This window comes from Mustela putorius, unplaced genomic scaffold, assembly GCF_011764305.1.
Source record: "Mustela putorius furo isolate JIRA1106 unplaced genomic scaffold, ASM1176430v1.1 tig00003859_pilon_pilon_pilon, whole genome shotgun sequence".
Classification (NCBI taxonomy): Eukaryota; Metazoa; Chordata; class Mammalia; order Carnivora; family Mustelidae; genus Mustela; species Mustela putorius.
The window spans coordinates 3,300,264-3,321,038 of record NW_025422011.1 but is presented as its reverse complement, the minus strand read 5'-3'; the positions used below and the strand labels follow the sequence as shown (position 1 = coordinate 3,321,038).

The window sequence follows — 20,775 nt, the reverse complement described above, 5'->3', positions numbered from 1 at the left end:
CCTAAAGACACAAGCGTAGTGATCTGAAAGGGCCCAGGCACCCAAATGTTTATAGCAGCAATGTCCACAATAACCAAACTATGGAAAGAACCTAGATGTCCATCAAGAGATGAATGGATAAAGAAGATGTGGTGTATATATACAATGGAATACTATGCAGCCATCAAAACCCTCAGAATCTTAATATTTGCAACAATGTGGATGGAACTAGAGGGTATTATGCTAAGCAAAATAAGTCAATCAGGGAAAGACAGTTATCATATGATCTCACTGATAGGAAGAATTTGAGAAACAAGACAGAGGATCATAGGGGAAGGGGTGGGAAGAATGATGATGAAACCAGAGAAGGAGACAAACCTAAGAGACTTAATCTCAGGAAACAAACTGAGGGCTGCTGGAGGGGCAGGGGGTGAGGGATGGGGTGGCTGGGTGATGGACATTGGGGAGGGTATGTGCTATGGTGAAGGAAAAAAAAAGAATTTCTTTTCTACCCCACTGCCAATGCACGCTCATTCTCTCTTGGGGAAAAAAAAAACGTTCTATAAGATTGCAAAAATGAACGTTAAAACCTGCAGTTCTAAGTGACTTAGTAGGCTCCTTGATTGAGATGTTGTGATGACAGAAATTAATTTTGTATAGAATCTCCGATTGCATTGAGCTTGAAAGGATTATAAGGACTTCCTTAGGTGGTTCACACTCACAATCCTAACTAAAAGCACTTTTTTTCCCCCCAAACAGATACCCTCGTGTGGTTTTAATCAGGAATGAAATCTGAAAGCTAAGAACAGAAGCGTTTTTGGTCAATATGGAGGACAAAAGACGCCGAGCCCGAGTGCAGGGAGCCTGGGCTGGTCCCCCTAAGAGCCAGGCCCCTGCTCAGCCAGGCAAGAACTCGTGGGGATCTTGTGTGAATGTACTTGCATTTCAGTTGATGTTAAGAAGTTATTTAAAGTGTAGCTGATGCCTTGATTTTCTTGATGATCATCTTTTTTTTTAAAGATTTTATTTATTTATTAGAGAGAGAGATCACCAGTAGGCAGAGGCAGGCAGAGTGGGGGGAAGCAGGCTCCCTGCAGGGCTTGATCCCAGGTTGATCCCAGCTCGATCATGACCTGGGCCAAAGGCAGACGCTAACTGTAGGAGCCCCAGGTGCCCCACTGGTGGTCATCTTTTATTGGCGGTTGAGGTATAGTGTTCCTCGTATTTTATCACAGCTCTCACACCTTTCAGTGTGTGTAGCGGGATCTCCGACAGACTTTACTAATTAATTTCTAGGTGTCTTATCGGTTATCTTCAACTAGATTTTATTGCCCTTGCTCCCTAGAGCAGACTTTTTGAGTCTGGTTCACGTCTCTTCTTGCTCGTTTCAGCCACTGCTGCTAAGAGCCATCTCCACCAGAGACCTGGTCAGACATGGATGAACAAGGAGCATCGTCTTGCAGACAGACAGTTTGTGTTCAAAGAACCCCAGCAAGTAAGTTCTTAGTTCTCCTACAGTACTAACAGATTTGCTTGTAAGAGCTATATTCACATAGTAGACACTCCAATAGTGACTGAATAAATTCACTAATAAAAGGAATGTGAAAGGCCTTTACTTATAATGGAATGTGGCATATCAATTCCTTAATATGTCTGAAGATTCTTTATAGTCTGCTCCCAGCTGATGGGCAAGTATAATTCCCATTTTGGGGGGAAGGAAGGAGGTTATATCGTGATTAGCACTTGCATTTGCTTTCTGATTTCTAACATGGTTCTAACAAACCATGCTGTCTTAAGTGCTAGTGTAGCAGATGTCTCCGGATTGGGTTGAAATTTTCAGCTACTACAATGCCTGATATTTTAGCCTTTTTTTCCTCCCGTGGGGAAAAATTGTAAGAAACAGTGAAGATTCACTGTTGTTAATAACATGGAAAAAGCTAAAAATTAGTCATCTTGCTGTAATAGTGATTGTGTAAATAATGATTAAAACTTACTTCTTAGTTTATCTTGTATTTTATTTTTTAAAAGGCTTAATTTAATTAATTAATTTGAGAGAGAGAGCATGCATGTGCATGACTCAGCAGAGGGAGAGGGAGAATCTTTGAGGCCGACTCTGTGCTGAGCACGGAGCCCAAGCAGGGCTCAGTCTTACAACCCTGAGATCATGACCTAAGCCGAAACCAAGAGTCTGATGCTCAACCAACTGTGCCACCTAGGCACCCCAGTATGTCTTCTATTTTAAAAAGTCTCCTGGAAAAATAATTAAATAAATAAATAGTTGCCTGGAAAGAAGGTTTTTCCAGAATTACTGGCTGCTCTGAAAGTGGATTAATTCCACTTTTATTATTTTTTCTTGCCCGCTACTAACTGTGAAATAGTTCTAAGGAAAGCAGACAAGGGTCTCTGGTAGGATTGTAAAAGCTTAAAGTAAAAAAAAAGGGATAGTTTTTAAACTTGACTTACTTTTATCAGAAATGAGAAGATGTGGTAGTCCTCCACATAAGCGTTTCTGAGGATTAGGGATCACACCAGAAGTAAAATCTGCCTGTTTCCTTGCAGGTAGTACGCAGAGCTCCAGAGCCACGAGTAATTGAGTAAGTAATTTGTTGCCTTTCTGTATTTGTTGCCCACAGGAAAATGGAGAGCCCAGATCTTTCCCTCACGGGGTTTTCCATCTGAAAGAGATAAGGGCCCAGTTACTGTATTAATTTTAAGCTGGGATAGTTGTCTCTTAGATGTCTTTAAACTTGGTCTTTTGGGAAGCCTTGCTCAATTTGCTGATGGTGTGGAAAATGCAAGAAGATATTTGTATCTTAAACTGTGATTCTGGTGTGGATTTCTTGACCCTGATCATTAAAATATCTGCAGACAGTAAGCTAAAATATCTCCTAGGTAAAGACAGAGTGGGATTTTTCCTGAGTCATTGAAATACGGCGTTTTTTGTTTTTGTTTTTTTAAGATTTATTTATTTATTTTAGAGAGCATGCACAGGGAGGGGCAGAGGGAGAAGGAGAGAGAAACTTTAGCAGACTCCTCACTGAGCTTAGAGTTCCACACCGAGCTTGATCTCAAGACCCTGAGCTCATGACCTGAGCTAAAACTAAGAGTCAGATATTCAGCTGACTTTGCCACCTAGTGCCCTGAAACTGGCCTTTTTTTTTTTTAATAGATTTTACTTATTTATTTGACATAGAGATCACAACTAGGCAGAGAGAGAGGGGGAAGCAGGCAGCTCTCAGCTGAGCAGAGCACCTGATGCGGGGCTTGATCCCAGGACTCTGAGATCATGACCTGAGCTGAAGGCAGCAGCTTAACCCACTGAGCCACTCAGGCGCCCCTGAAACTGGCCTTTTGAGAGGCCTTTCATCAGGTACTGTTTTACTAGCAACACTTAACGAAAGCTGCTGGAAATCTAGAGGGCCTTAAATTCTCATATAATTGTTCCAGAGCAATTTCATTTCCTCTTATGTTGATCTATATATAAAATGTCATCTTTAATTTATAATTCCTCTTACATTGATCTGTATATATAATACTCTTTTCCAAAATTAATGAAAGATGCTTTGTGGGGTGCCTGAGTGGCTCAGTCAGTGAAGTGGCCAACTTTGGATTTCCGCTCAGGTCATGATCTTAGGGTGGTGAGATCGAGCCCCACATCAGGCTCTGTGCTCAGTGGGGAGTTGGAGCCTACGAGATTTTCTCCCTTTCTTCCTGCCTAGGAATAGTCTATTAGGCTGCTTGGCTGTTTCCAGGTTGACTTGTAAGCCCAGGAAAAATTTGAAACAGGAATGTCATCGTACTTTTTTATTTTTATTTTAATTTTTTAATTTATTTATTTGACAGACAGAGATCACAAATAGGCAGAGGCAGGCAGAGAGAGAGAGGAGGAAGCAAGCTCCCCTGCTCAGCAGAGAGCCCAATGCGGGGCTCAATCCCAGGACCCTGGGATCATGACCTGAGCCGAAGGCAGAAGCTTTAACCCACTGAGCCACCCAGGTGCCCCAGGAGTGTCATCATACTTTCAAAAAGGGTATATAGTTGTGGCCTGGCCACTATTTAGCTATGTAATTAGTCCTTAGGTACATTAAGGCCATCTCTCTGAACTTTAGTTTCTTTGTCTGTAACATTAAAGGTTTGTACTATAGGATCATTTAAGTAGAGTCTAGTGGCTCTAACAGTCTTGAATTCGTTTGTGAACACCATGTGACATTACCTCCATTGGTGATAAAGAGAATAAAAAAAACATGAAACTTATTACTAGGTACAGATGGGACATTCAGGCTGAAAAAATGGGCAGTTGTGAATATTCAGGTCAGAGCAAAATGACAGAACTTCTGGTTTGACCCCAAGGTTTGTTAATTCTGGTTATCTAAAGTTAGCTCCTTAGATTTTTATTTAATAGCCAAAAATGTCACCCATGTTTAAAGTGAGCCAATTTCTAAACATGGCCCAAAACATATCACACTGAAACATTGTAATTATAATTTACAGTTGCAGTTAAACATTGTAATTTACACTCCTGGGGGAGACCATCTAGAGATGTGATAAATGTATATGACAATAACACTGCCCACATTTTTGCTCGGAGGCACTCTCACATTTGCCCAAGAGCCCAGCTCACAGATCACAAACTACTAACTCTCATGGCAGAGGGTGATGTGAAAACTGTCCCTTTATGTTCTCTGTAACTGAGCTCTGTCCAAGAAGGGTCTGACTGTTAGCCTGGTACAGGAACCTGTGCAGTCTGGATCAGTTTTCTCACTGTGGACCTGGCCATGCTGCACTTCTGGAACAGTTTTGTACTTTTTCACATTATTCCCATCTACAATGTGCAAGGCACTGGGAAACACAACAGTAACCTATTCCTTGCCCCTTAGTAGCCCACAGTTTAGTAAATGAAATAGACATGTAATAAGAAATTGCAGTCATGTATGTTGTAGAAACAGTAGAATTATAGTAAGGTCTAGTGGTAGCACAGAGGATGAGATAGTTAACATTATTTGGGTGGATTAGAGGTCAGGAAAGCATTACAGAAGGCAAGGCGGAACTGCGATGTTGAGGAATGAATTAGAATTTTCCCCCAGACTAAAGCTCAGGTGGGTGGGATTGGGGGTGCTGGATGGCAGGGAAGCATTTCAGCTTGTAGGAAAGCAGGATTAGAAATACCGTGGTGGGGCACCGGGGTGGCTCAGTGGGTTAAAGCCTCTGTCTTCGGCTCAGGTCATGGTCCCAGGGTCCTGGGATCAAGCCCCGCATCTGGCTCTCTGCTCAGCAGGGAGCTTGCTTGCTCCTCTCTCTCTGCCTGCCTCTCTGCCTACTTGTGATCTCTCTCTCTGTCAAATAAATAAATAAAATCTTGAAAAAAAAGAAAAAAGAAATATTGTGGTGTGGAGGGTCAGGGTGGGCTCATTCAGTTAAGTGTCTTTCTTTGGTTCAGGTCATGATCCTGGAGTCCTGGGATCAAGCCCCACGTTGGGCTCCCAGCTCAGAGGGAGTCTGCTTCTCCCTTTGTCCCTCCCCCTGCTAGTGCTTGCTTGCTCTCGAATAAATAAAATAAAATAAAGTTAAAAACAATACTCTGGTGTATTCAGGAGATTGCAGACAGCAGTGGAGGATCATGAGTGAGTGGGAGCGGTCAGAAAGTGGAGCTACATCATGGGGACCTTGAATACAATGCTGAAAAGTTGGTGGGGAGCCTTTGAAGGATGTTAATTAATCAGAGCAGGAACCTCATTAGGCATGTATCTGAAAGCAGCGGAAGCTCAGAGCTCTGAGATGTATTTGCCATATGTAAATGCACCTATTCCAGAGTCTCCAAAGAGATGCTCTGTTTGGTACCCCTTTATGATAGATCTCTGGACCCTATCAGCCTAAATTATGGGTGAAATATAAAGGGGTAGAATCGGGATTCATTTTATCCCTGTCTTTGTCTCCATGGCCTGATCCCCTCAGGATTCAGTTCCCAGTGACATCGGTAATCTGCCACCGTCTTGCCCTTCATCTCAGTAGTGGAGGAGGTGGGGATGTGCGTCCCTCACAGTGCATGTTCATTCTGAAGTGGTGTAGGTGACTGCAAGTTTGGAGAGCTGCAAAGCACAGCTCTCCCACTGGAGGGAGTGTAGTATTTGCCTGCTACTAACGAGTCTGTTTTCTTAATTTCTGTAGCAAAGAGGGTGTGTATGAAATCAGCATGTCACCCACAGGCATATCTAGGTAAGTGCATTCTCCCTAGAAAGTGACTATAATATCTAGGTAAGTGCATTCTCCCTAGAAAGTGACTATAATTTCAATTGAGTTATAGTCTCTTAAAATATTCTGTTCCCTGACTTGAAATAGGTAACTTCTGCCTCTGAAATTCTTTGGTGTGTAATATCTCTTTTTATATAGCACTTCTAACTTCAGAACATTTTCAAAGTCTGTCTGTCAGGTATGGTAACTATTACTTCTGTAACTTTTTAGATGAGGAAATGCAGGCCAAGGAAATTGAGGACTTTTTCCTAGTGCCACATAGTAACTTAAAACTCCCGTTGATCTAGCCTTTACTTCTGTGCTCTGGGTGCTACATTTTATTATGTTACATTATATGTATTACTACATTCATTATCGTATTAATCATAGTACTGCATATATCTATATGCAACATATTAGGTTATGTTAACCCTTAATCTACATGAGTGGATCAGTATTTCAGTCTACATTAAGATAAGTTTCAGTAAAGGTAAAGCATATACAACTTAGGGTATAGATGGCATTAATCATTATTAAAAGCATTTTGAGATGTACCTGGGTGGCTCAGTTGGTTAAGTGTCCACCTCTTGGTTTTGGCTCAGATGATGATCTCAGGGTTGCTGGGTCAGGTTCAGCATGTAGTCAGCTTGAGCTTTTTTCTCCCTCCCCCTCTGCTCTTTCCTCTGCTTGCACATGCTCTCTCTTTGTCTCTCTCAAATAAATAGATATAATCTTAAAAAAAATTTTTATTAAATGTTCCCTTAATTCAAGAATATACTTACTGTCACTATAAAATAATGAAGCATTTCAAATAAATGTATCTGAACTTGCATATCTGAATGCATTACTTAGGAAGAGCTTCAGAACCTCCGTTTCAAAGCCAGTTTAACAGTCACACGAGAAACCCAGTTGCATTATTTTGGTCATATCTCATTGTTAACCAGAGGTGGCTTCAGGTGAGCTTTGGCTCTTTCAAAAAATCAGACACACCCTCAGAGAGTGAAGTTCAGCAGAATGTTCCAAGGGCTTTGAGAATCAATCTTTCTTTCTTTCTTTCTTTCTTTCTTTCTTTCAAGATTTTATTTATTTATTTGACAGAGATCACAAGTAGGCAGAGAGGCAGGCAGAGAGAGAGGAGGAAGCAGGCTCCCTGCTGAGCAGAGAGCCCGATGCGGGGCTTGATCTCAGGACTCTGGGATCATGACCTGAGTGGAAGGCATAGGCTTTAATCCACTGAGCCACTCAGGCACCCCGAGAACATTTCTTAAGAAGGATATCCAAAATGATTTTGAGCTGACTTGGCATTATTGAAATAAGTGTATATTCAGTGAGAGAAAGAACCCTTTGGAAATGTTTATTTTGATAGAGTCATAAATGATCCTTTTCCCTACTTGGCTTAGTCTCAGAAGACAACCAATTGTTAAAATAACACAGGGTCAGGCATTTTATTAATTACTCTGCGTTCCAGAGTGAGCCTATGAGGTGGATATCATTTTTGTGTTACAGATAAGAGAAACCAAAGTTCAGAGAGGTTAAGTAATTTGCTCAAGGTTTCACAGCAGGTGGTGGTAGAGCAGTATTTGAATCATGTCTCTAAAAGCCCTCATGCATTATTTTTCCTTTATTGCCTCTTTTATTTGTCCTAACGTGAACGTTTATTTCACAATTGGAAGAACATCATGACCTGGTGATAATTAGGTTCTTCCATGAGAGATGTAAGATGATTTCACCTACCCATGAGGAAACATCCAGATTAACTTCCTTCACTAATGGTTAGAGACTAGCTCATCTTCTCTGTGTGTTTTTTTTAAGGTTTTTATTTATTTAAAAAAAAAAAGATTTTTATTTATTTTGAGTGAGAGAGAGTGTGCATGAGCAGGGGGAGAAGCAGAGGGTGAGAGGGAATCTCAGGCAGACTCCACACTGAGCACTGAGCCCCTGATGGAGGGGCTGGATCCCAGAACCCCGAGGTCATGACCTGAGCCGAAATCAAGAATCGGATGCTTAACTGACTGAGGCACCCAGGCTCCCCTCTTTTCTGTATTCTTCAGTTAATAATGCTTTAGTTATTTAGTTATATTCAATTGTAATTATTTATATATTTATATAAATATTTATATGTATTTAGTTATATTTTAGTTATATTTAGTCATAATAATGACTTAGTTAATAATGGTTCTTTCTGCATCAAGGGTGTGTTTGTATCCTGGCTTTATTAACTTAAAAGAAGCTGACTGGGTATTGGTACAGCTTTGTGAGGTCGTTCCCTGGAAACAGAGGACTGGCATCAGAGACGGTAAGTAGATGTCTGAGATCGTACTTGTTGCTGCCTGGTCTCCCTTTCTAGAATGTTTTCTGATGCCGTTGCCTTTTTCACTATGCCCAGTCTTACGTAAACAGATTTAAAACCTAACAGAGGTCCTAAAGATGAGTAGGGATTTGTCAATCAAAAGGGACAAGGAAGAGTATTCTAGGCAGAAGAAACAGCAGACAGCAGGCTCAGAGATCAGAGTGAACAGGGCAGGGGCATGGAGGTGGGATTCAAGCAACCAAAGGATGTTTGGTTTGGCTGAACCGTGGTTGACATCTCTCTTTTTGAGTTTGTTCATTACCTCTATTACTTTAAATAGTGACAGTTTTCCTCTTTCTTCATAGAAACTTCCAGAGCTTCTCTTTTTCTGATTCCATTTGGCATATGTTCTTTTATGATCCTTATTACCGGCTTTTTATTCTCATTTTCATTTCATTAGAGGAGTCCAGTGTCCTTTAGTTTCAGCATTTGTGCTCTGGGAGTTTGTAAAGATTGCCTGGCTTGGAACCTGCTCCTTTGTGGGCATCCACAAGCCAACAGTATCTGCTGTACCAGAGGTGGCCACTGGAGGACGTCTGTGCTCTAACATAAAATTTCCTTTCTGGCACATTGAACGAATTCAAATTTTCTGTAAAGAAAGAGGCAAAGTATATAGACTTCATTTTTGTGACTCAGACATCAGAATAGGAATCCACTTTTTCTCCTGACTCCCAGAGTTTCCACAGGAGGGCTTTGGTGGCCAGCTTGGCATTGATTGCTGGCCTTGCCATGCAAAGTAATTGTTGATTTTAAGCAAGTTCTAGTTAAGTAGTTTTCCGATTCTTGGTTTTCTGATCTGTAAAATGGTCTAATAATAATACCTATCTCGTTAAGGGTGGTGTGATAATTAAATGAGATACAGCATGATAAGTGCTTAGCAGAATGACTGGTACATAGTAAGCCTTTGGTGAATGTTAGCTACCTTTATCATTATTGTTCTTATTATAGCAGTTGATTTCATTTGTGGGGAAAAACAGCAGATCTATGAATAATTCCCTTCTCGATAAATTGGACATCAGAAACTTCTGACTACTATCAGCTTTGTGCTGTGGTTGGTCAGAGCCCGTTTTTCTTAAAATCAAAAGGTAGCACATGGATGAACAGTATGTCGTGTTTTGTGTGGATGTTGGTGCCACAGATTCCTGCCTACTAGGGTTCAGACTCCATAACCTGCATTTTTTAGACCCTCTCTAATCTGAATTGTTCTGCAGTGTGACTCCACTCTTTTTTTTTTTTTTTTTAATTTTCTTTATTTATTAGCGAGAGAAAGAGAGATCATGAGAAGGGAGAGGGTCAGAGGGAGAAGGAGACTCCTTGTGCAGGGAGCCCAATGTGGAACTCAATCCTGGGGCTCCCAGATCATGACCTGGGCCAAAGGCTGTTGCTTAACCAGCTGAGCCACCCAGGCGCCCCTGACTCTACTCTTACTTACGTCCTCACTGACACAAACAAGTCATGTATACTCTCACCTCAGAGCTTTGCTGCTATGGTTTGTGCCAGCATACCTTCTCTTGTCTTCTTTCTTTGATCTCGTGAGTCTCTCTACTCCTGAAATCTCCTGTCTTCTAAATGTGTGGAACCCTGAGTCACAGCTCATCTTTACTCTGCCTTTGTATTTCTCGTAGTTTCTTGCACATTGCATGGCACTCAGGAGGCACACCTTAAATAGCATTAAACCATTTCAAAGGCCCTGTATTTTCTTTCTTAGATGTAACTTACAAGCAACCAAGACTTACAGCATGGTATGGAGAACTTCCTTACACTTATTCAAGAATCACTATGGAACCAAATCCTCACGTATGTTGGAATATTGCTGTTGGTATGGTTTTATAGACTATGTGCTATAAATGTAGAGTACTGTAAAATAATAGTACATTATTTTGCAGAGTTGCATGATGGTTCCTAGTACCAAAAATCCTCTGGGTTCAAACACTGCGTCTTTGTGCTTATCATTCTTCCTGTGTTTTTTGATCTAGAGATGAACTCTGACAATGAGAAAAAAATTGGAGCTAGAATAAACAGGAACTGGGCTTTAGGATTTCAGAAAAATGAGCCATTTCTTCAAATCTTCCCCTTTCGCCTGCTTTTCTGGCCATAACCTTCTGTGTACACCCTGGTACACGTTTGCTCTGGAACCAGATTCTTAGGACTGGCCAGTGAGGTCAGAACATCTCTTTCCATTTCTCAGGCTCTTTTGCCACTTGTGAAAAAAAGCTGGTGTTTTTCTTGTTGACTTTGTATTCATTCTGTGGCTGCAGTTCTTAGACTTTGGAAATCTTATCGTGGGTTTGGCTTATTTCTACTGTTTCTTTTGTTTTTAAAAATTTCCATGACAGTAGACAAGGAGATTCTAGTATATAAATTAAGATTGTCCAAAGGATAGAGTTAAGATCCAAGAAATGGCTCCCTGTTTAGTTCCTGGAATCTTGCCTTTGGCAAATAATCTTATGCTTTACTGAACGAGGCTTTGAAGAAAATGGAGTTTTGCTTATGACATTGGGATAAACAGAAGTATGACACATTTTAGAGCTTCTAGTAATTTGTAATAATAAACTCCCACTTGACTAAAATGTTCAGGACCAAAACATTGATGGCAGTGGGAGTGGGGACATGGCTTTTTCACATGAAAAGATAGCTGCATGCTTTTGTTTGTTGGGCTGTGTTTAGAATGTGACCCAGGGAAGTGCTGAGACCCTTTATAGCTGAGGTTGATTTGGAAACATGAAGAGAATTGAATTAGACCAATCCAACAGATGGCTGGCCATGTTTCTGTCAGAATTAATTTACCTTCTTGTCAACAGTCATAACAGAGAAGTTGAGGATTAAACAGGCTCTAGGGAAGAAGTTCTTTCCCATCATTTTAGTTAATCTTTTAGAACGGGATTTCTCAACCTTGATATTAGTGGTTTTGGGGCTGGGCAATTCCTTGTTGTTGGGGCTGTCCTGTATATTTTAGGATGTTTAACAGTATCCATGACTTGTACCCAGTAGATGCCAGACATTTGCTAGGGAGCAGAACTGCCCTTGGCTAAAAACCACTGCTTTATAATAAATGTAAGGCACATCAGATATGCTGAGTAGTAGGGCCTCTTATGCGTTGAGGACATATTGACAACTCTTCAATAGAATTTTTTAATGACAATCTTTTTCTTATAATGTATGTAATATGAATTTATTTTTTAAAATTTTAGAAACTACAGATAAGCCTGAAGAATATTAAAATTTTGGGTAATTCTTCCACCTAATGTTTGGGTCTAGTCTTTTTATTTTTATTTATTTATTTTTTTAAAGGTTTTATTTATTTGACAGAGACAAAGTGAGAGAGGGAGCACAAGCAGGGGAAGTGGGAGAGGGAGAAGCAGGCTTCCCACTGAGCAGAGAGCCTTATGCGGGGCTCAATCCCAGAACGTTGGGATCATGACCTGAGCTGAGGGCAGATGCTTAACGACTGAGCCACCCAGGTGCCCCTAGTCTTTTTATTTTTTAAAGCAGACTCCATGCCCTACATGGGGTTTGAACTCATGACTCTGAGATCCAGAGTCACATGCTCTACCAACTGATCCAGCCAGGCGCACCTCCCTTCCCCCCCTTTTTTTCATTTTAAGGAAATAAACAGAGAACTTGTCTATAAAAATACCAATTATGTATACTACATTTCATTTGACTGTATCATTACCATGTCTTAGTATCATTAAGTATTCTTTTAAATCATATCTAATAGCTGTGTAGTAGTCCATAACCTGTATGTACAGAGCATAATTTATTCAAACAAGCTTTTTTGTTGGATATGAAGGTTGTCAGAATTCTTTTATTTGAATTTGGCTGGCTCATAACTTTGTATTCCTCGGTTAAAGATTTAGTTTGTTTTTATGGCACTGTGAACAAAATCAAAAGAGATGCCTCTTAGACTTTTTAAAGGTATATATGTGTGTTGGGGTTCTTGCTTAATTTTAACTTGTTTAATTTTGATATTATTACCTCAAGCTTAATAACCCAAAGCACAGGAGCAAATTCAGTCAGAGGTTATTAAACTTCTTTTAGTCTTTTTTGAACTGAATCTTATATGAACCCAGTGTATGAAAATAAAGAAGTGCCTTGACTGGCTGGGAGTCCCACCAGCTTGACCTCTCCTTTCTCCTACTGAATTTCCAGAGATACCTTTGTGGTACCTAAGACTCTACAAAACACTTTTTGAAATCCACTGAATAGGTCCTTTTACTTTTGTGATTCATATTTTCTCATACTCTTTTCCTCAAATGTCTTTTAAGGATAGAATGTCTTCACTGAACAGTGAGATGATGCTGAATTTTAATTTAGACATTCAGTTCTGAGGGATCTGTATATAGAGTATTGGTTGGAGAGTCTAAATTAATCCTCTAGTTCATTATCCCCTTTTTTTCTCCTTACTTCACCACCAAAAATAACCAGTAAAAATATATACCCACTTAGAAACATAAAGCAAACTTGGAGTTATCACAGTACTCAGTCCCTAAGCAAGTCAGGGAAGTGCTAATTAGTTTTTCAGTCATATTGCAAAAAAGCTATCTTCCTCTTTTACATTCTTGTTTTTCTTGCTAAGTGTATAATTCTAGCATCTGATCTTTATCTCCATGAAGATAAGCTTAAAGCCATAAAATAAATAGGAAATACAGCTTGCTAACATTATTAGGAAAGTTCCCTTTGAAATTTATTCTCTAGAACATAGGTTACTTTAATAACATTTCTGTTTTACTGATCTAAGTTTGGTTTGTTTTTGTCATTGTTTATTTTAAAAAAATTCTCTGCTTAGAATGTAATGCTAGTATCCGTAATAAGGAATCCCAGCTTACCACGATTGCTACATCACAGCAAAGCTGAGTGATTCCCACATATGCTTTCTTGGCAGTTTTACCTGACAGTAGCTGTGGGATATACTGAAAATATTATGTTTTCCTTTGCTGAACATCTATTCCTTCACTAGCATACATAGAACCTGATTTTGAAGGTGTTCTGTCAGGTGGGGTTTTTAAAATAGAATCAGTGGATACCTGGAGGGGTCCATTAAGTCGTTTTGGGAAGTGCACAGGTCAAAACTATTTATATCATACTTGGTGAGGGTGACGTTTTCACTCTGTTGAATTTTCACTGATTATGCGAAAGTAATCGTGGGTAAAACTTCTGGTGCTTGAGCATCGATCAGGTCTTTGTCATCAAACTTTATTAGTAATCATGGTATTCTTCACCACCATTCACTTCCGGTTTAAAAAAAAAAAAAGGCTGGTTTCATTTAGGAACATTCCTCAAAGCAATAAACATTATTAGTTTTATTAAATCTCAGTGTTTGGGTTCATGTCTCTCTAATAGTTTGATGAAATGGAAAGTATGCATATAGCAGTCCTGCTACAAGCCAAGTGTGATGGCTGTCAAGGCGCAGAACACTTGTGTGATTCTTCACGCTATAGCTGAACTGCCCACTTCTATCGTGGACCATTTTTGTTTGGAAGAGCAACTAGCAGACTAGTTAATAAACTGTAGTTATTCCGGCTTGAGTATTTGGTTGCCATTTTCTCATAAATGAGTGAAGTGAGTGTCCCTTGAGGGAAAACAATGGATAGGTTTTGTTACTTATAAAAGTTGAATTTTCAAGAGAATCAGAGTTTTGGAAAAAGTCATAACCGCCACTTTGATCCTGACCTCTTTCTATTACTTAGTCTTTTCTGATGAGATCAGTGCTGATATTAATGGATATGATTTTTTAAGACTGTACAATGAAATGTGTCAACAGTAATGTCTGTCTGTATTACTCATTGGATCATTATTTTCCACATGACCAATGCTTGATGTTATAGAATCATGAAAGATTAAAAGACTCATTTGAAGTGCAAGCTGGACCAGTAGATTTAAATGTAATTGTTGGTGTGGTTTCCAGTTCCACACTGCAGCTGACCTTTAGGAAATCAGTATATGTTGAGTTTTTGTGTAATAGCAAAGAATATCCACAATTATTTGGAAAGGCTGGAAAATACTTCTGCCCTTTTCTGATTACATGTTCATGTGAAGCCAATTTTCTTCACATACTTAGCAAAAGCAACATATTGTAACAGACTGAATGCAGAAGTAGATGTGAGAATCACCTCTCTTCGGTGAAGCCAAACAGTAAAGAAATTTGCAAAACAGTGCCACTCTCTTTGTGCCAGTTTTTGTATTGGAAAATAGAGTTATTTTTTGTAATATAACGTTCATGTTAACATGTCATGGGTTTGTGTTTTTTTAAATGAATTAATCAATAATTTAACTTTTTTAGGTTTTAGTTTTTAATGTGATAAACATCATAGCTGTAACTCATGTGAACAGAAGTTCTTTGAGGTCCTCAATTTTTGATAGGGGTGTGAGAACAACTGTTGTAAAAGGAAGTTTTATTTAAAAAAAAAAAAAAGCAAGTTCTATAAAGTACTTGAGGCTTTGTGGCAGGAAGACAGAATTCTAACAAGAATTAATACAAGCTATGCTGATTGTAGCTCCCAGCTACAGCCTAAGGTCGGGGGTCATAGTTTCCTGTAGTACATGTGGCAAGACATGAGTCTGAGAGACAAACCACACGAGTGGCCTGGGTGCTCAGGAGGCAGGGCTGTGGCATCTGTGTAAACTGTCTATAGCTCACGGCCCAGGTGTTTATAAGGCCCTGTCATAATTCTATTCTGTAGAATGTTTTTTTCCCTTAGGTTCTATTTTTAGGAAGTTAGCCACTCTGGAAATACTGAATATCTTTTTTTAAAAGCAATTCTGTCATTCGTGATAAAATAGGAGTCGAATGAAGAGGGCCACCCAGCAGGAAAGTTGTTTCCCTCCTCAGACTTCAGTCTGTATCTGCCAATATCCCGGCAGCCCGTGGGCTGCGGCGGCAGGTCGGGCTCCGCGCTCCGCTTACCTCCTTACTGACTGACCATGATGACAGTTGCTGCTTTGTGGCGGTCATGAATTTCGCATGGACAGAAAGGATGAGATGGGAAGAGAGGGTTGGTCCTCATGACGTTGCTATACCAAGTTTAGTACCTTAATAAAATCGTGGAGGTCAGCTTGCATCGAAGTAGAAATAACAGGCGGGAATCGACTCCTCTTGCCTGTGGCTGTCGCATTCCCTGCGTTTTGCTTACTCCATGCCCCTGTTCGCAGCATGACCGGTTTTACCCTGCCTTCCATTTTACCTGGGGCTGCCACCTTGTGTCTGACGGGAGCCATCTCTGCCCTTTCTCTTGGCCTCCCGATTGCAGTGGCATCCTGTGCTGCGCACACTGAAGGACCAAATCGAAGAAAACACTGGCCACACCTTCAACTCCTTGCTCTGCAATCTGTACCGAAACGAGAAGGACAGTGTCGACTGGCACAGCGACGATGAACCTTCGCTAGGGAGATGCCCCGTCATCGCTTCACTGAGCTTCGGCGCCACACGCACTTTTGAGATGAGAAGGAAACCCCCGCCAGTGAGTATTCGCTTTAGGTTTTTCCTGCCTTCTAATACTTTGTGAAAAACGTAACGCCCTGTAAAGCTCCCGGGTACAGATTTAGAGAATGGGAGTACGTGTTTCATTGTTGAAATGTTTTCAACGGGTCGCCTACCCCATGGTTAACATTAGACTCCCTCCCTCCCTTCATTCATTCGTCATCTTACCCAGCAGAAACTGCTTGCCAGGGTTCCGTTTCCACTGGGTGGAAAGGACCATACACAATCCCTGTCCTCATGGACATAGGGGATATTGAAATAATTATTGAAATAATTAGAATCATGATAAATGCTGTGAAGGAGAGCTTATAAAGGGAAGGCTCACGCTAGTAGACGCGAGACGGGAAAGGAAGACGGTGTGAGGAAGATGCCCCCGGGACCTTGTGGTACGGAAGTCCTCTGCATAGCCGTGTTGCCTCTTTTCTGTGAGGGAACATTGAAAGCATCCTCCTTGCCGCCTTAGCCATCTTCTAACGTACAGATGAACCTGTAATTCGTTCAGAAAATAGATACTCAAGCCAAATTATCAGAGGTGGTGGTCTGTCCAAGTTTGGAGAAGCAGGGACTAAACTGTGTAATGACTTGTTTTCCGTCCCCGCTTTTACCTAATGACCATGACATTTGAGGGACATGAAGACCGTTAATTTTTTCTTAAATCCAAAAATTATAGGACCTTAGAACTAAGATAGATAGAAGAATAGTAGGAACTCAAAAGAGCAAACCTCTACCAGATTATCTTACTATCTTTGTGTCTTTTTCTTACCAGGCTTCCCGATCATTTAGCTTATCACTTTAAAGCAGACCCAGTCCGTGCAGAAGGGCTTATAAGGCTGTGTTTAGAATATGACCTAATCCAGACCAAGTAGTTAGTGTGTCAGGGCTCATGTCTGTTCTTCATCAGATATGCTGCTTCTAAGAACATAGTTAATGGGCCGGGCTATTTTCCTGGCATGTATTTCAGTTTCCAAGCATGGTATTTTGAAGCATATTGTGTTATTTGCATTTACGCCATTAAGCAGCTTTTGTTGGTGTAATTTCCATCGATTAGGTTACCTTTGGTCTGAGTCAGCAGGGGGCTCGACAGTTGCCAGTGAGTTACAGGGTGAACTGGCTCCTCAGGGCTTGGAATAGACTTCACAGTTCCTTGGGTGATTAGCCTTCTCACAAACCAGGAGTACCACTTGAGAAGCAGACAACCCTACCTTTGCCATATTCTCTTCGGGTATGGCTGTGCTTTATATGTAGCCTTCCACTCAGTTAAAACCCAGTTAAATCATGTGAATAATTCATCCTGCCCTTGGGAAGATTCGTGTTGTGTGAACAGCAGAGGAACACTGTGTGTCTCATTTTAACTTCAGGTCCTCTTCTCAAGCCGGGTCTAAGGCATGGTCTTGGGAGCCAGGGCAGTAGCAGCGATTGAGTGAGATAAAGTCCCCCTTTCCCTCCTGGAGCTTATGATCTAGCATATGCTCGTGCTGTGCCTTCCTATGGGAGTTCTCCTGTAAGCTGTGCTAGATGCAGTATAATGTTTGCTGTAATCCTAGCCTCTCGTTCTTGGTGGTTTTTTCTTTGTTGCCAGGTATTTTAAGTGCTCAGTTACTGTTTCGTTACACATATCCATTCACCACCACCACGCCCCTTTTAAAAACATTTTGGCCTATTTATAGATTTGAAGCCTAAGGATTCCCAAAGCATGCTTTCTGGATAATTAGTTTTACTGTAGAAGCAGTTTCCAGCCATTAAGCATTAGCAGTGTTCTGATGCCCAGCATACACCCCATTCCATTTCCTCTCCAGGCAGCCGAAGGTCTTCATTTTCTCATATAAAAACATTAGTCATGGTGACCAAGAGCTCTTTCTTGGTTATACCTGATGTCTGTTATAGGTTAATGAGTGGATGGATAATACAACTACCACACAGCCTTGAAGGCAACCATTTGGAGGAAAATCTCAGTTTAAGAGGGAGACTGCCCATACTGAAGCTTTATCTTCTCAAGGCTTCTTATAGTTTATTTTGATGAGTATAGTGAACGCACAGGCCATGAAATACTAAAAAATGTGGTACTGTCCCTTTAATTATCTGCCAGTAGCCGGGGAATCTGTAATATACCTATGATGGCTGATTTAATAAAAATACAGATCTCCTAAGTAAGAAAATTCACCTGAGATCTTGAAACAAAGTTGGCTGAGGACCCAGATTTGGGAGGAAGTATGAAGGTGTCAGTACCGTACCTCCGGCTATTGACTCCAGTAAGTCTTGGCTTCCTGCATAATCTAAACTATGACTGAGTTTGATATAATTGTATATCTCTTCAGTTCTGGGTTTTGTTTAAGATGGGAAAATTGAAGGTTAATATATTGGAAATTATCATCATGCATTACTGAATACAGTTTAAAAATGCCCCCCCCCCACCAGAAGCTGTAATTCCATTCTTGGGTAAACAAGACCCAAGTTTAAACTTTTGGAAGGATTCATTTAGGTTTCTTTAACAGATTCCAAAATCTAGGGCTGCACAAATGTAGCTAAAGCAGAAGCACAGAAGCCTTTCTTAGAGTTGACAGCATTAGGCATGTGTGTTAAGAGTACATCAGCTCTGTCTTATTATAATGATCCCTTTTCTGAAGGATTGAAAGGAAGTGGTTTTTGCAAATCTGTGTCTACTTTTCTTTCTAAACTCCAGTGAGGGCTCTGAGAACATGACTCATGATTCATACAACTCAAGGTAAAAGCATAAATTTAAAAAGTATAAATTACGTTAGTCTTCTGTGCAGAATTTGTAGGAGTCTGACTTTCTGTCAGGAAACTCTTAGGAACCGAACTTAGTATGCCACCATAGGCTGTAATTTTCATGTCTGTCACCAAGACATTCAGAGTATGTTAGAGGTTGTAGGAGGGAATCTCTTTCAAAATCTGGTTCGTTTTTACCTATCAGAAGAGAAGCTAAATACCTGTTTGACTTGAGTCAAAGTTTCTCATCTGAAAGTGACATAGAAGAGTCCTCAGATTTCTGTGTACTTTATTCAGGTATGCAGTTTTGAGACCGAAAAGCATCTGTTTGGGGCCACTTTGTTGTTGTTGTTGCTTCCTGCCATCCCCTCCAGTGTGCAGCAGGTGTTTATTGTGCCGTCTGGCACCTTCGGCTGCTCTCTGTAGCTGCTGATCTTCTGAAAGCTGCCCCAGTTATACACACGGCATTCCTCACTGTTCTCCCTGCGCTGAGAGGGCAAGGAGGTCTTTGTTTCCGAAGTCCAAGTGCCCTCTGATTCATGCAGTTGGCTCAGTGGGCCTCGTGCAGGCCTCGTCCCTGGGGTAAACGTTTCACCCCTCCAAGCTGCGAATCTTGCTTCAGTGTCCTCTAGTCCAACCCAGTCTACTCCTGCCCATTCATTTTGATTTTAGAGTAAATTACCATTTCCTTTAATGATAACAAGGTACTCGGTGGCCGAGGAAACTTGCCCGATCTTGCCGTTCCGTTCACCCCGTTCCTTCTTTTGTTAATTCAGTTAAAGACGGAGTGAAGAGCACCATATCTGTCTACTGGCCAGTGTCAGGATATACTCTCTCAAGACAAAAGTAAAGCTTACCAAATATACTTCGGTGGACACTTTTTTAGAAACCAAGACCCTTTTTTTATTCCTTCAAGCTGAGCTCATTAAAGTTTGTCTATACTCCTTGTCCCAGACCCAGTTGTACTTTCCAAAATGCGTCGTGTCCCTGCTGTAAAGATTAGTCTGGTTCTTTTCCCAGCTAGCTTTAATTCTATACTGAAAAACAAGCTGGAAAAGGAACTACAAAAGCCATTTGGCAGGCTGCTATTTCTCTGTCGGTTACTATGGAAACAGTGATGGCTGAGTTGGGGGGATATTAGATAATAGCAGGAAGTTTGTGATGTGCTGGAGGTTTAGATGCCAGAAGCCTTGTTCTTCTAGCACATTACCCATGGATAAGCTCTGTCCTTCATCATCAGCTGAATCCTGAAAATGTGAAGGGCTTCTGTCCACCTCAGGCTAGTGAGTTGAGGCAAGTTCAGCATTTCTCAAGCCGCTTCTCTCTCTAGCACCTTCTGAAGAACGTGAACGCTGTTCATAGGACCAGAAGAGGTGGTTGTAAAACCACTTCCAATGGTGGAAGCTCTGAGAGCTCCCAGTGACTTGGAGTTCCTAGTACCTCTTTTGCTCATTGGTTTTTTTGTCTGCTTTGGAAAGAGTGGAGTATGAAAAGGTCAGTTTGATCATAAATACTGGTATTTTTTCAGGACTTAGAAGAAATGAGGGTATCAGAATCCAAAATGCTGTAATACTGACTAGCTTAAATTTGAAAGCTGGTTAAGCTACATGGGGCAATATTTCATGGAGTAGTGACTGACCCTCCGCCTCAGCCAGCACCCCACTGCTGCTGGTTGGTCATCCAAATCTCTTAATCAGCCCCGCTTCTGATTACAGCGTCTGTTCTGAGAAGTTACAGGAAATACCAGAAAAAAATTGTTGATGACCATCATATTTTTAATACATCCCTAAATGAAGTCTAGAAAATCATTTTCATTTCCTGTTTCTGTTACTGATATTGGCAAAAAGCACCTATCCACCTCATTTACATTTTCTTCTTTGTTTGTACATGGGGTAATAATTGGTAGCTACTTTATGAGAGCAGAGGTACTGGAATAATCCGTGAATTTTTAAGCTGTTAAAAATGCTAGATGCCACAGTGACTTTTCAGATTTGGAAATTGGAAAAGGACG

General features: G+C 40.8%; 2 protein-coding genes across 8 annotated transcripts in view; both read left to right on the top strand.

Annotated features, from left to right (window-relative positions):
* LOC101673521 (very-long-chain 3-oxoacyl-CoA reductase) overlaps nucleotides 1-20,775 on the top strand; it is a 325,507-nt gene that overhangs the window by 173,996 nt on the left and 130,736 nt on the right. The gene's annotated exons all lie outside the window — the stretch shown is intronic.
* ALKBH3 (alkB homolog 3, alpha-ketoglutarate dependent dioxygenase) overlaps nucleotides 1-20,775 on the top strand; it is a 36,597-nt gene that overhangs the window by 1,879 nt on the left and 13,943 nt on the right. For all 6 annotated transcript variants that reach the window (XR_001181211.2, XM_004763201.3, XM_004763203.3 and 3 more), the window contains 7 exons: nucleotides 739-884; nucleotides 1,371-1,474; nucleotides 2,539-2,573; nucleotides 6,145-6,192; nucleotides 8,400-8,503; nucleotides 10,266-10,354; nucleotides 15,808-16,017. Coding sequence is in view for 5 of the 6 variants with exons in the window: in XM_004763201.3 (XP_004763258.2) it covers nucleotides 806-884; nucleotides 1,371-1,474; nucleotides 2,539-2,573; nucleotides 6,145-6,192; nucleotides 8,400-8,503; nucleotides 10,266-10,354; nucleotides 15,808-16,017 (669 nt within the window). In the remaining variant the exon portion in view is untranslated. The remainder of the gene's footprint in view (nucleotides 1-738; nucleotides 885-1,370; nucleotides 1,475-2,538; nucleotides 2,574-6,144; nucleotides 6,193-8,399; nucleotides 8,504-10,265; nucleotides 10,355-15,807; nucleotides 16,018-20,775) is intronic.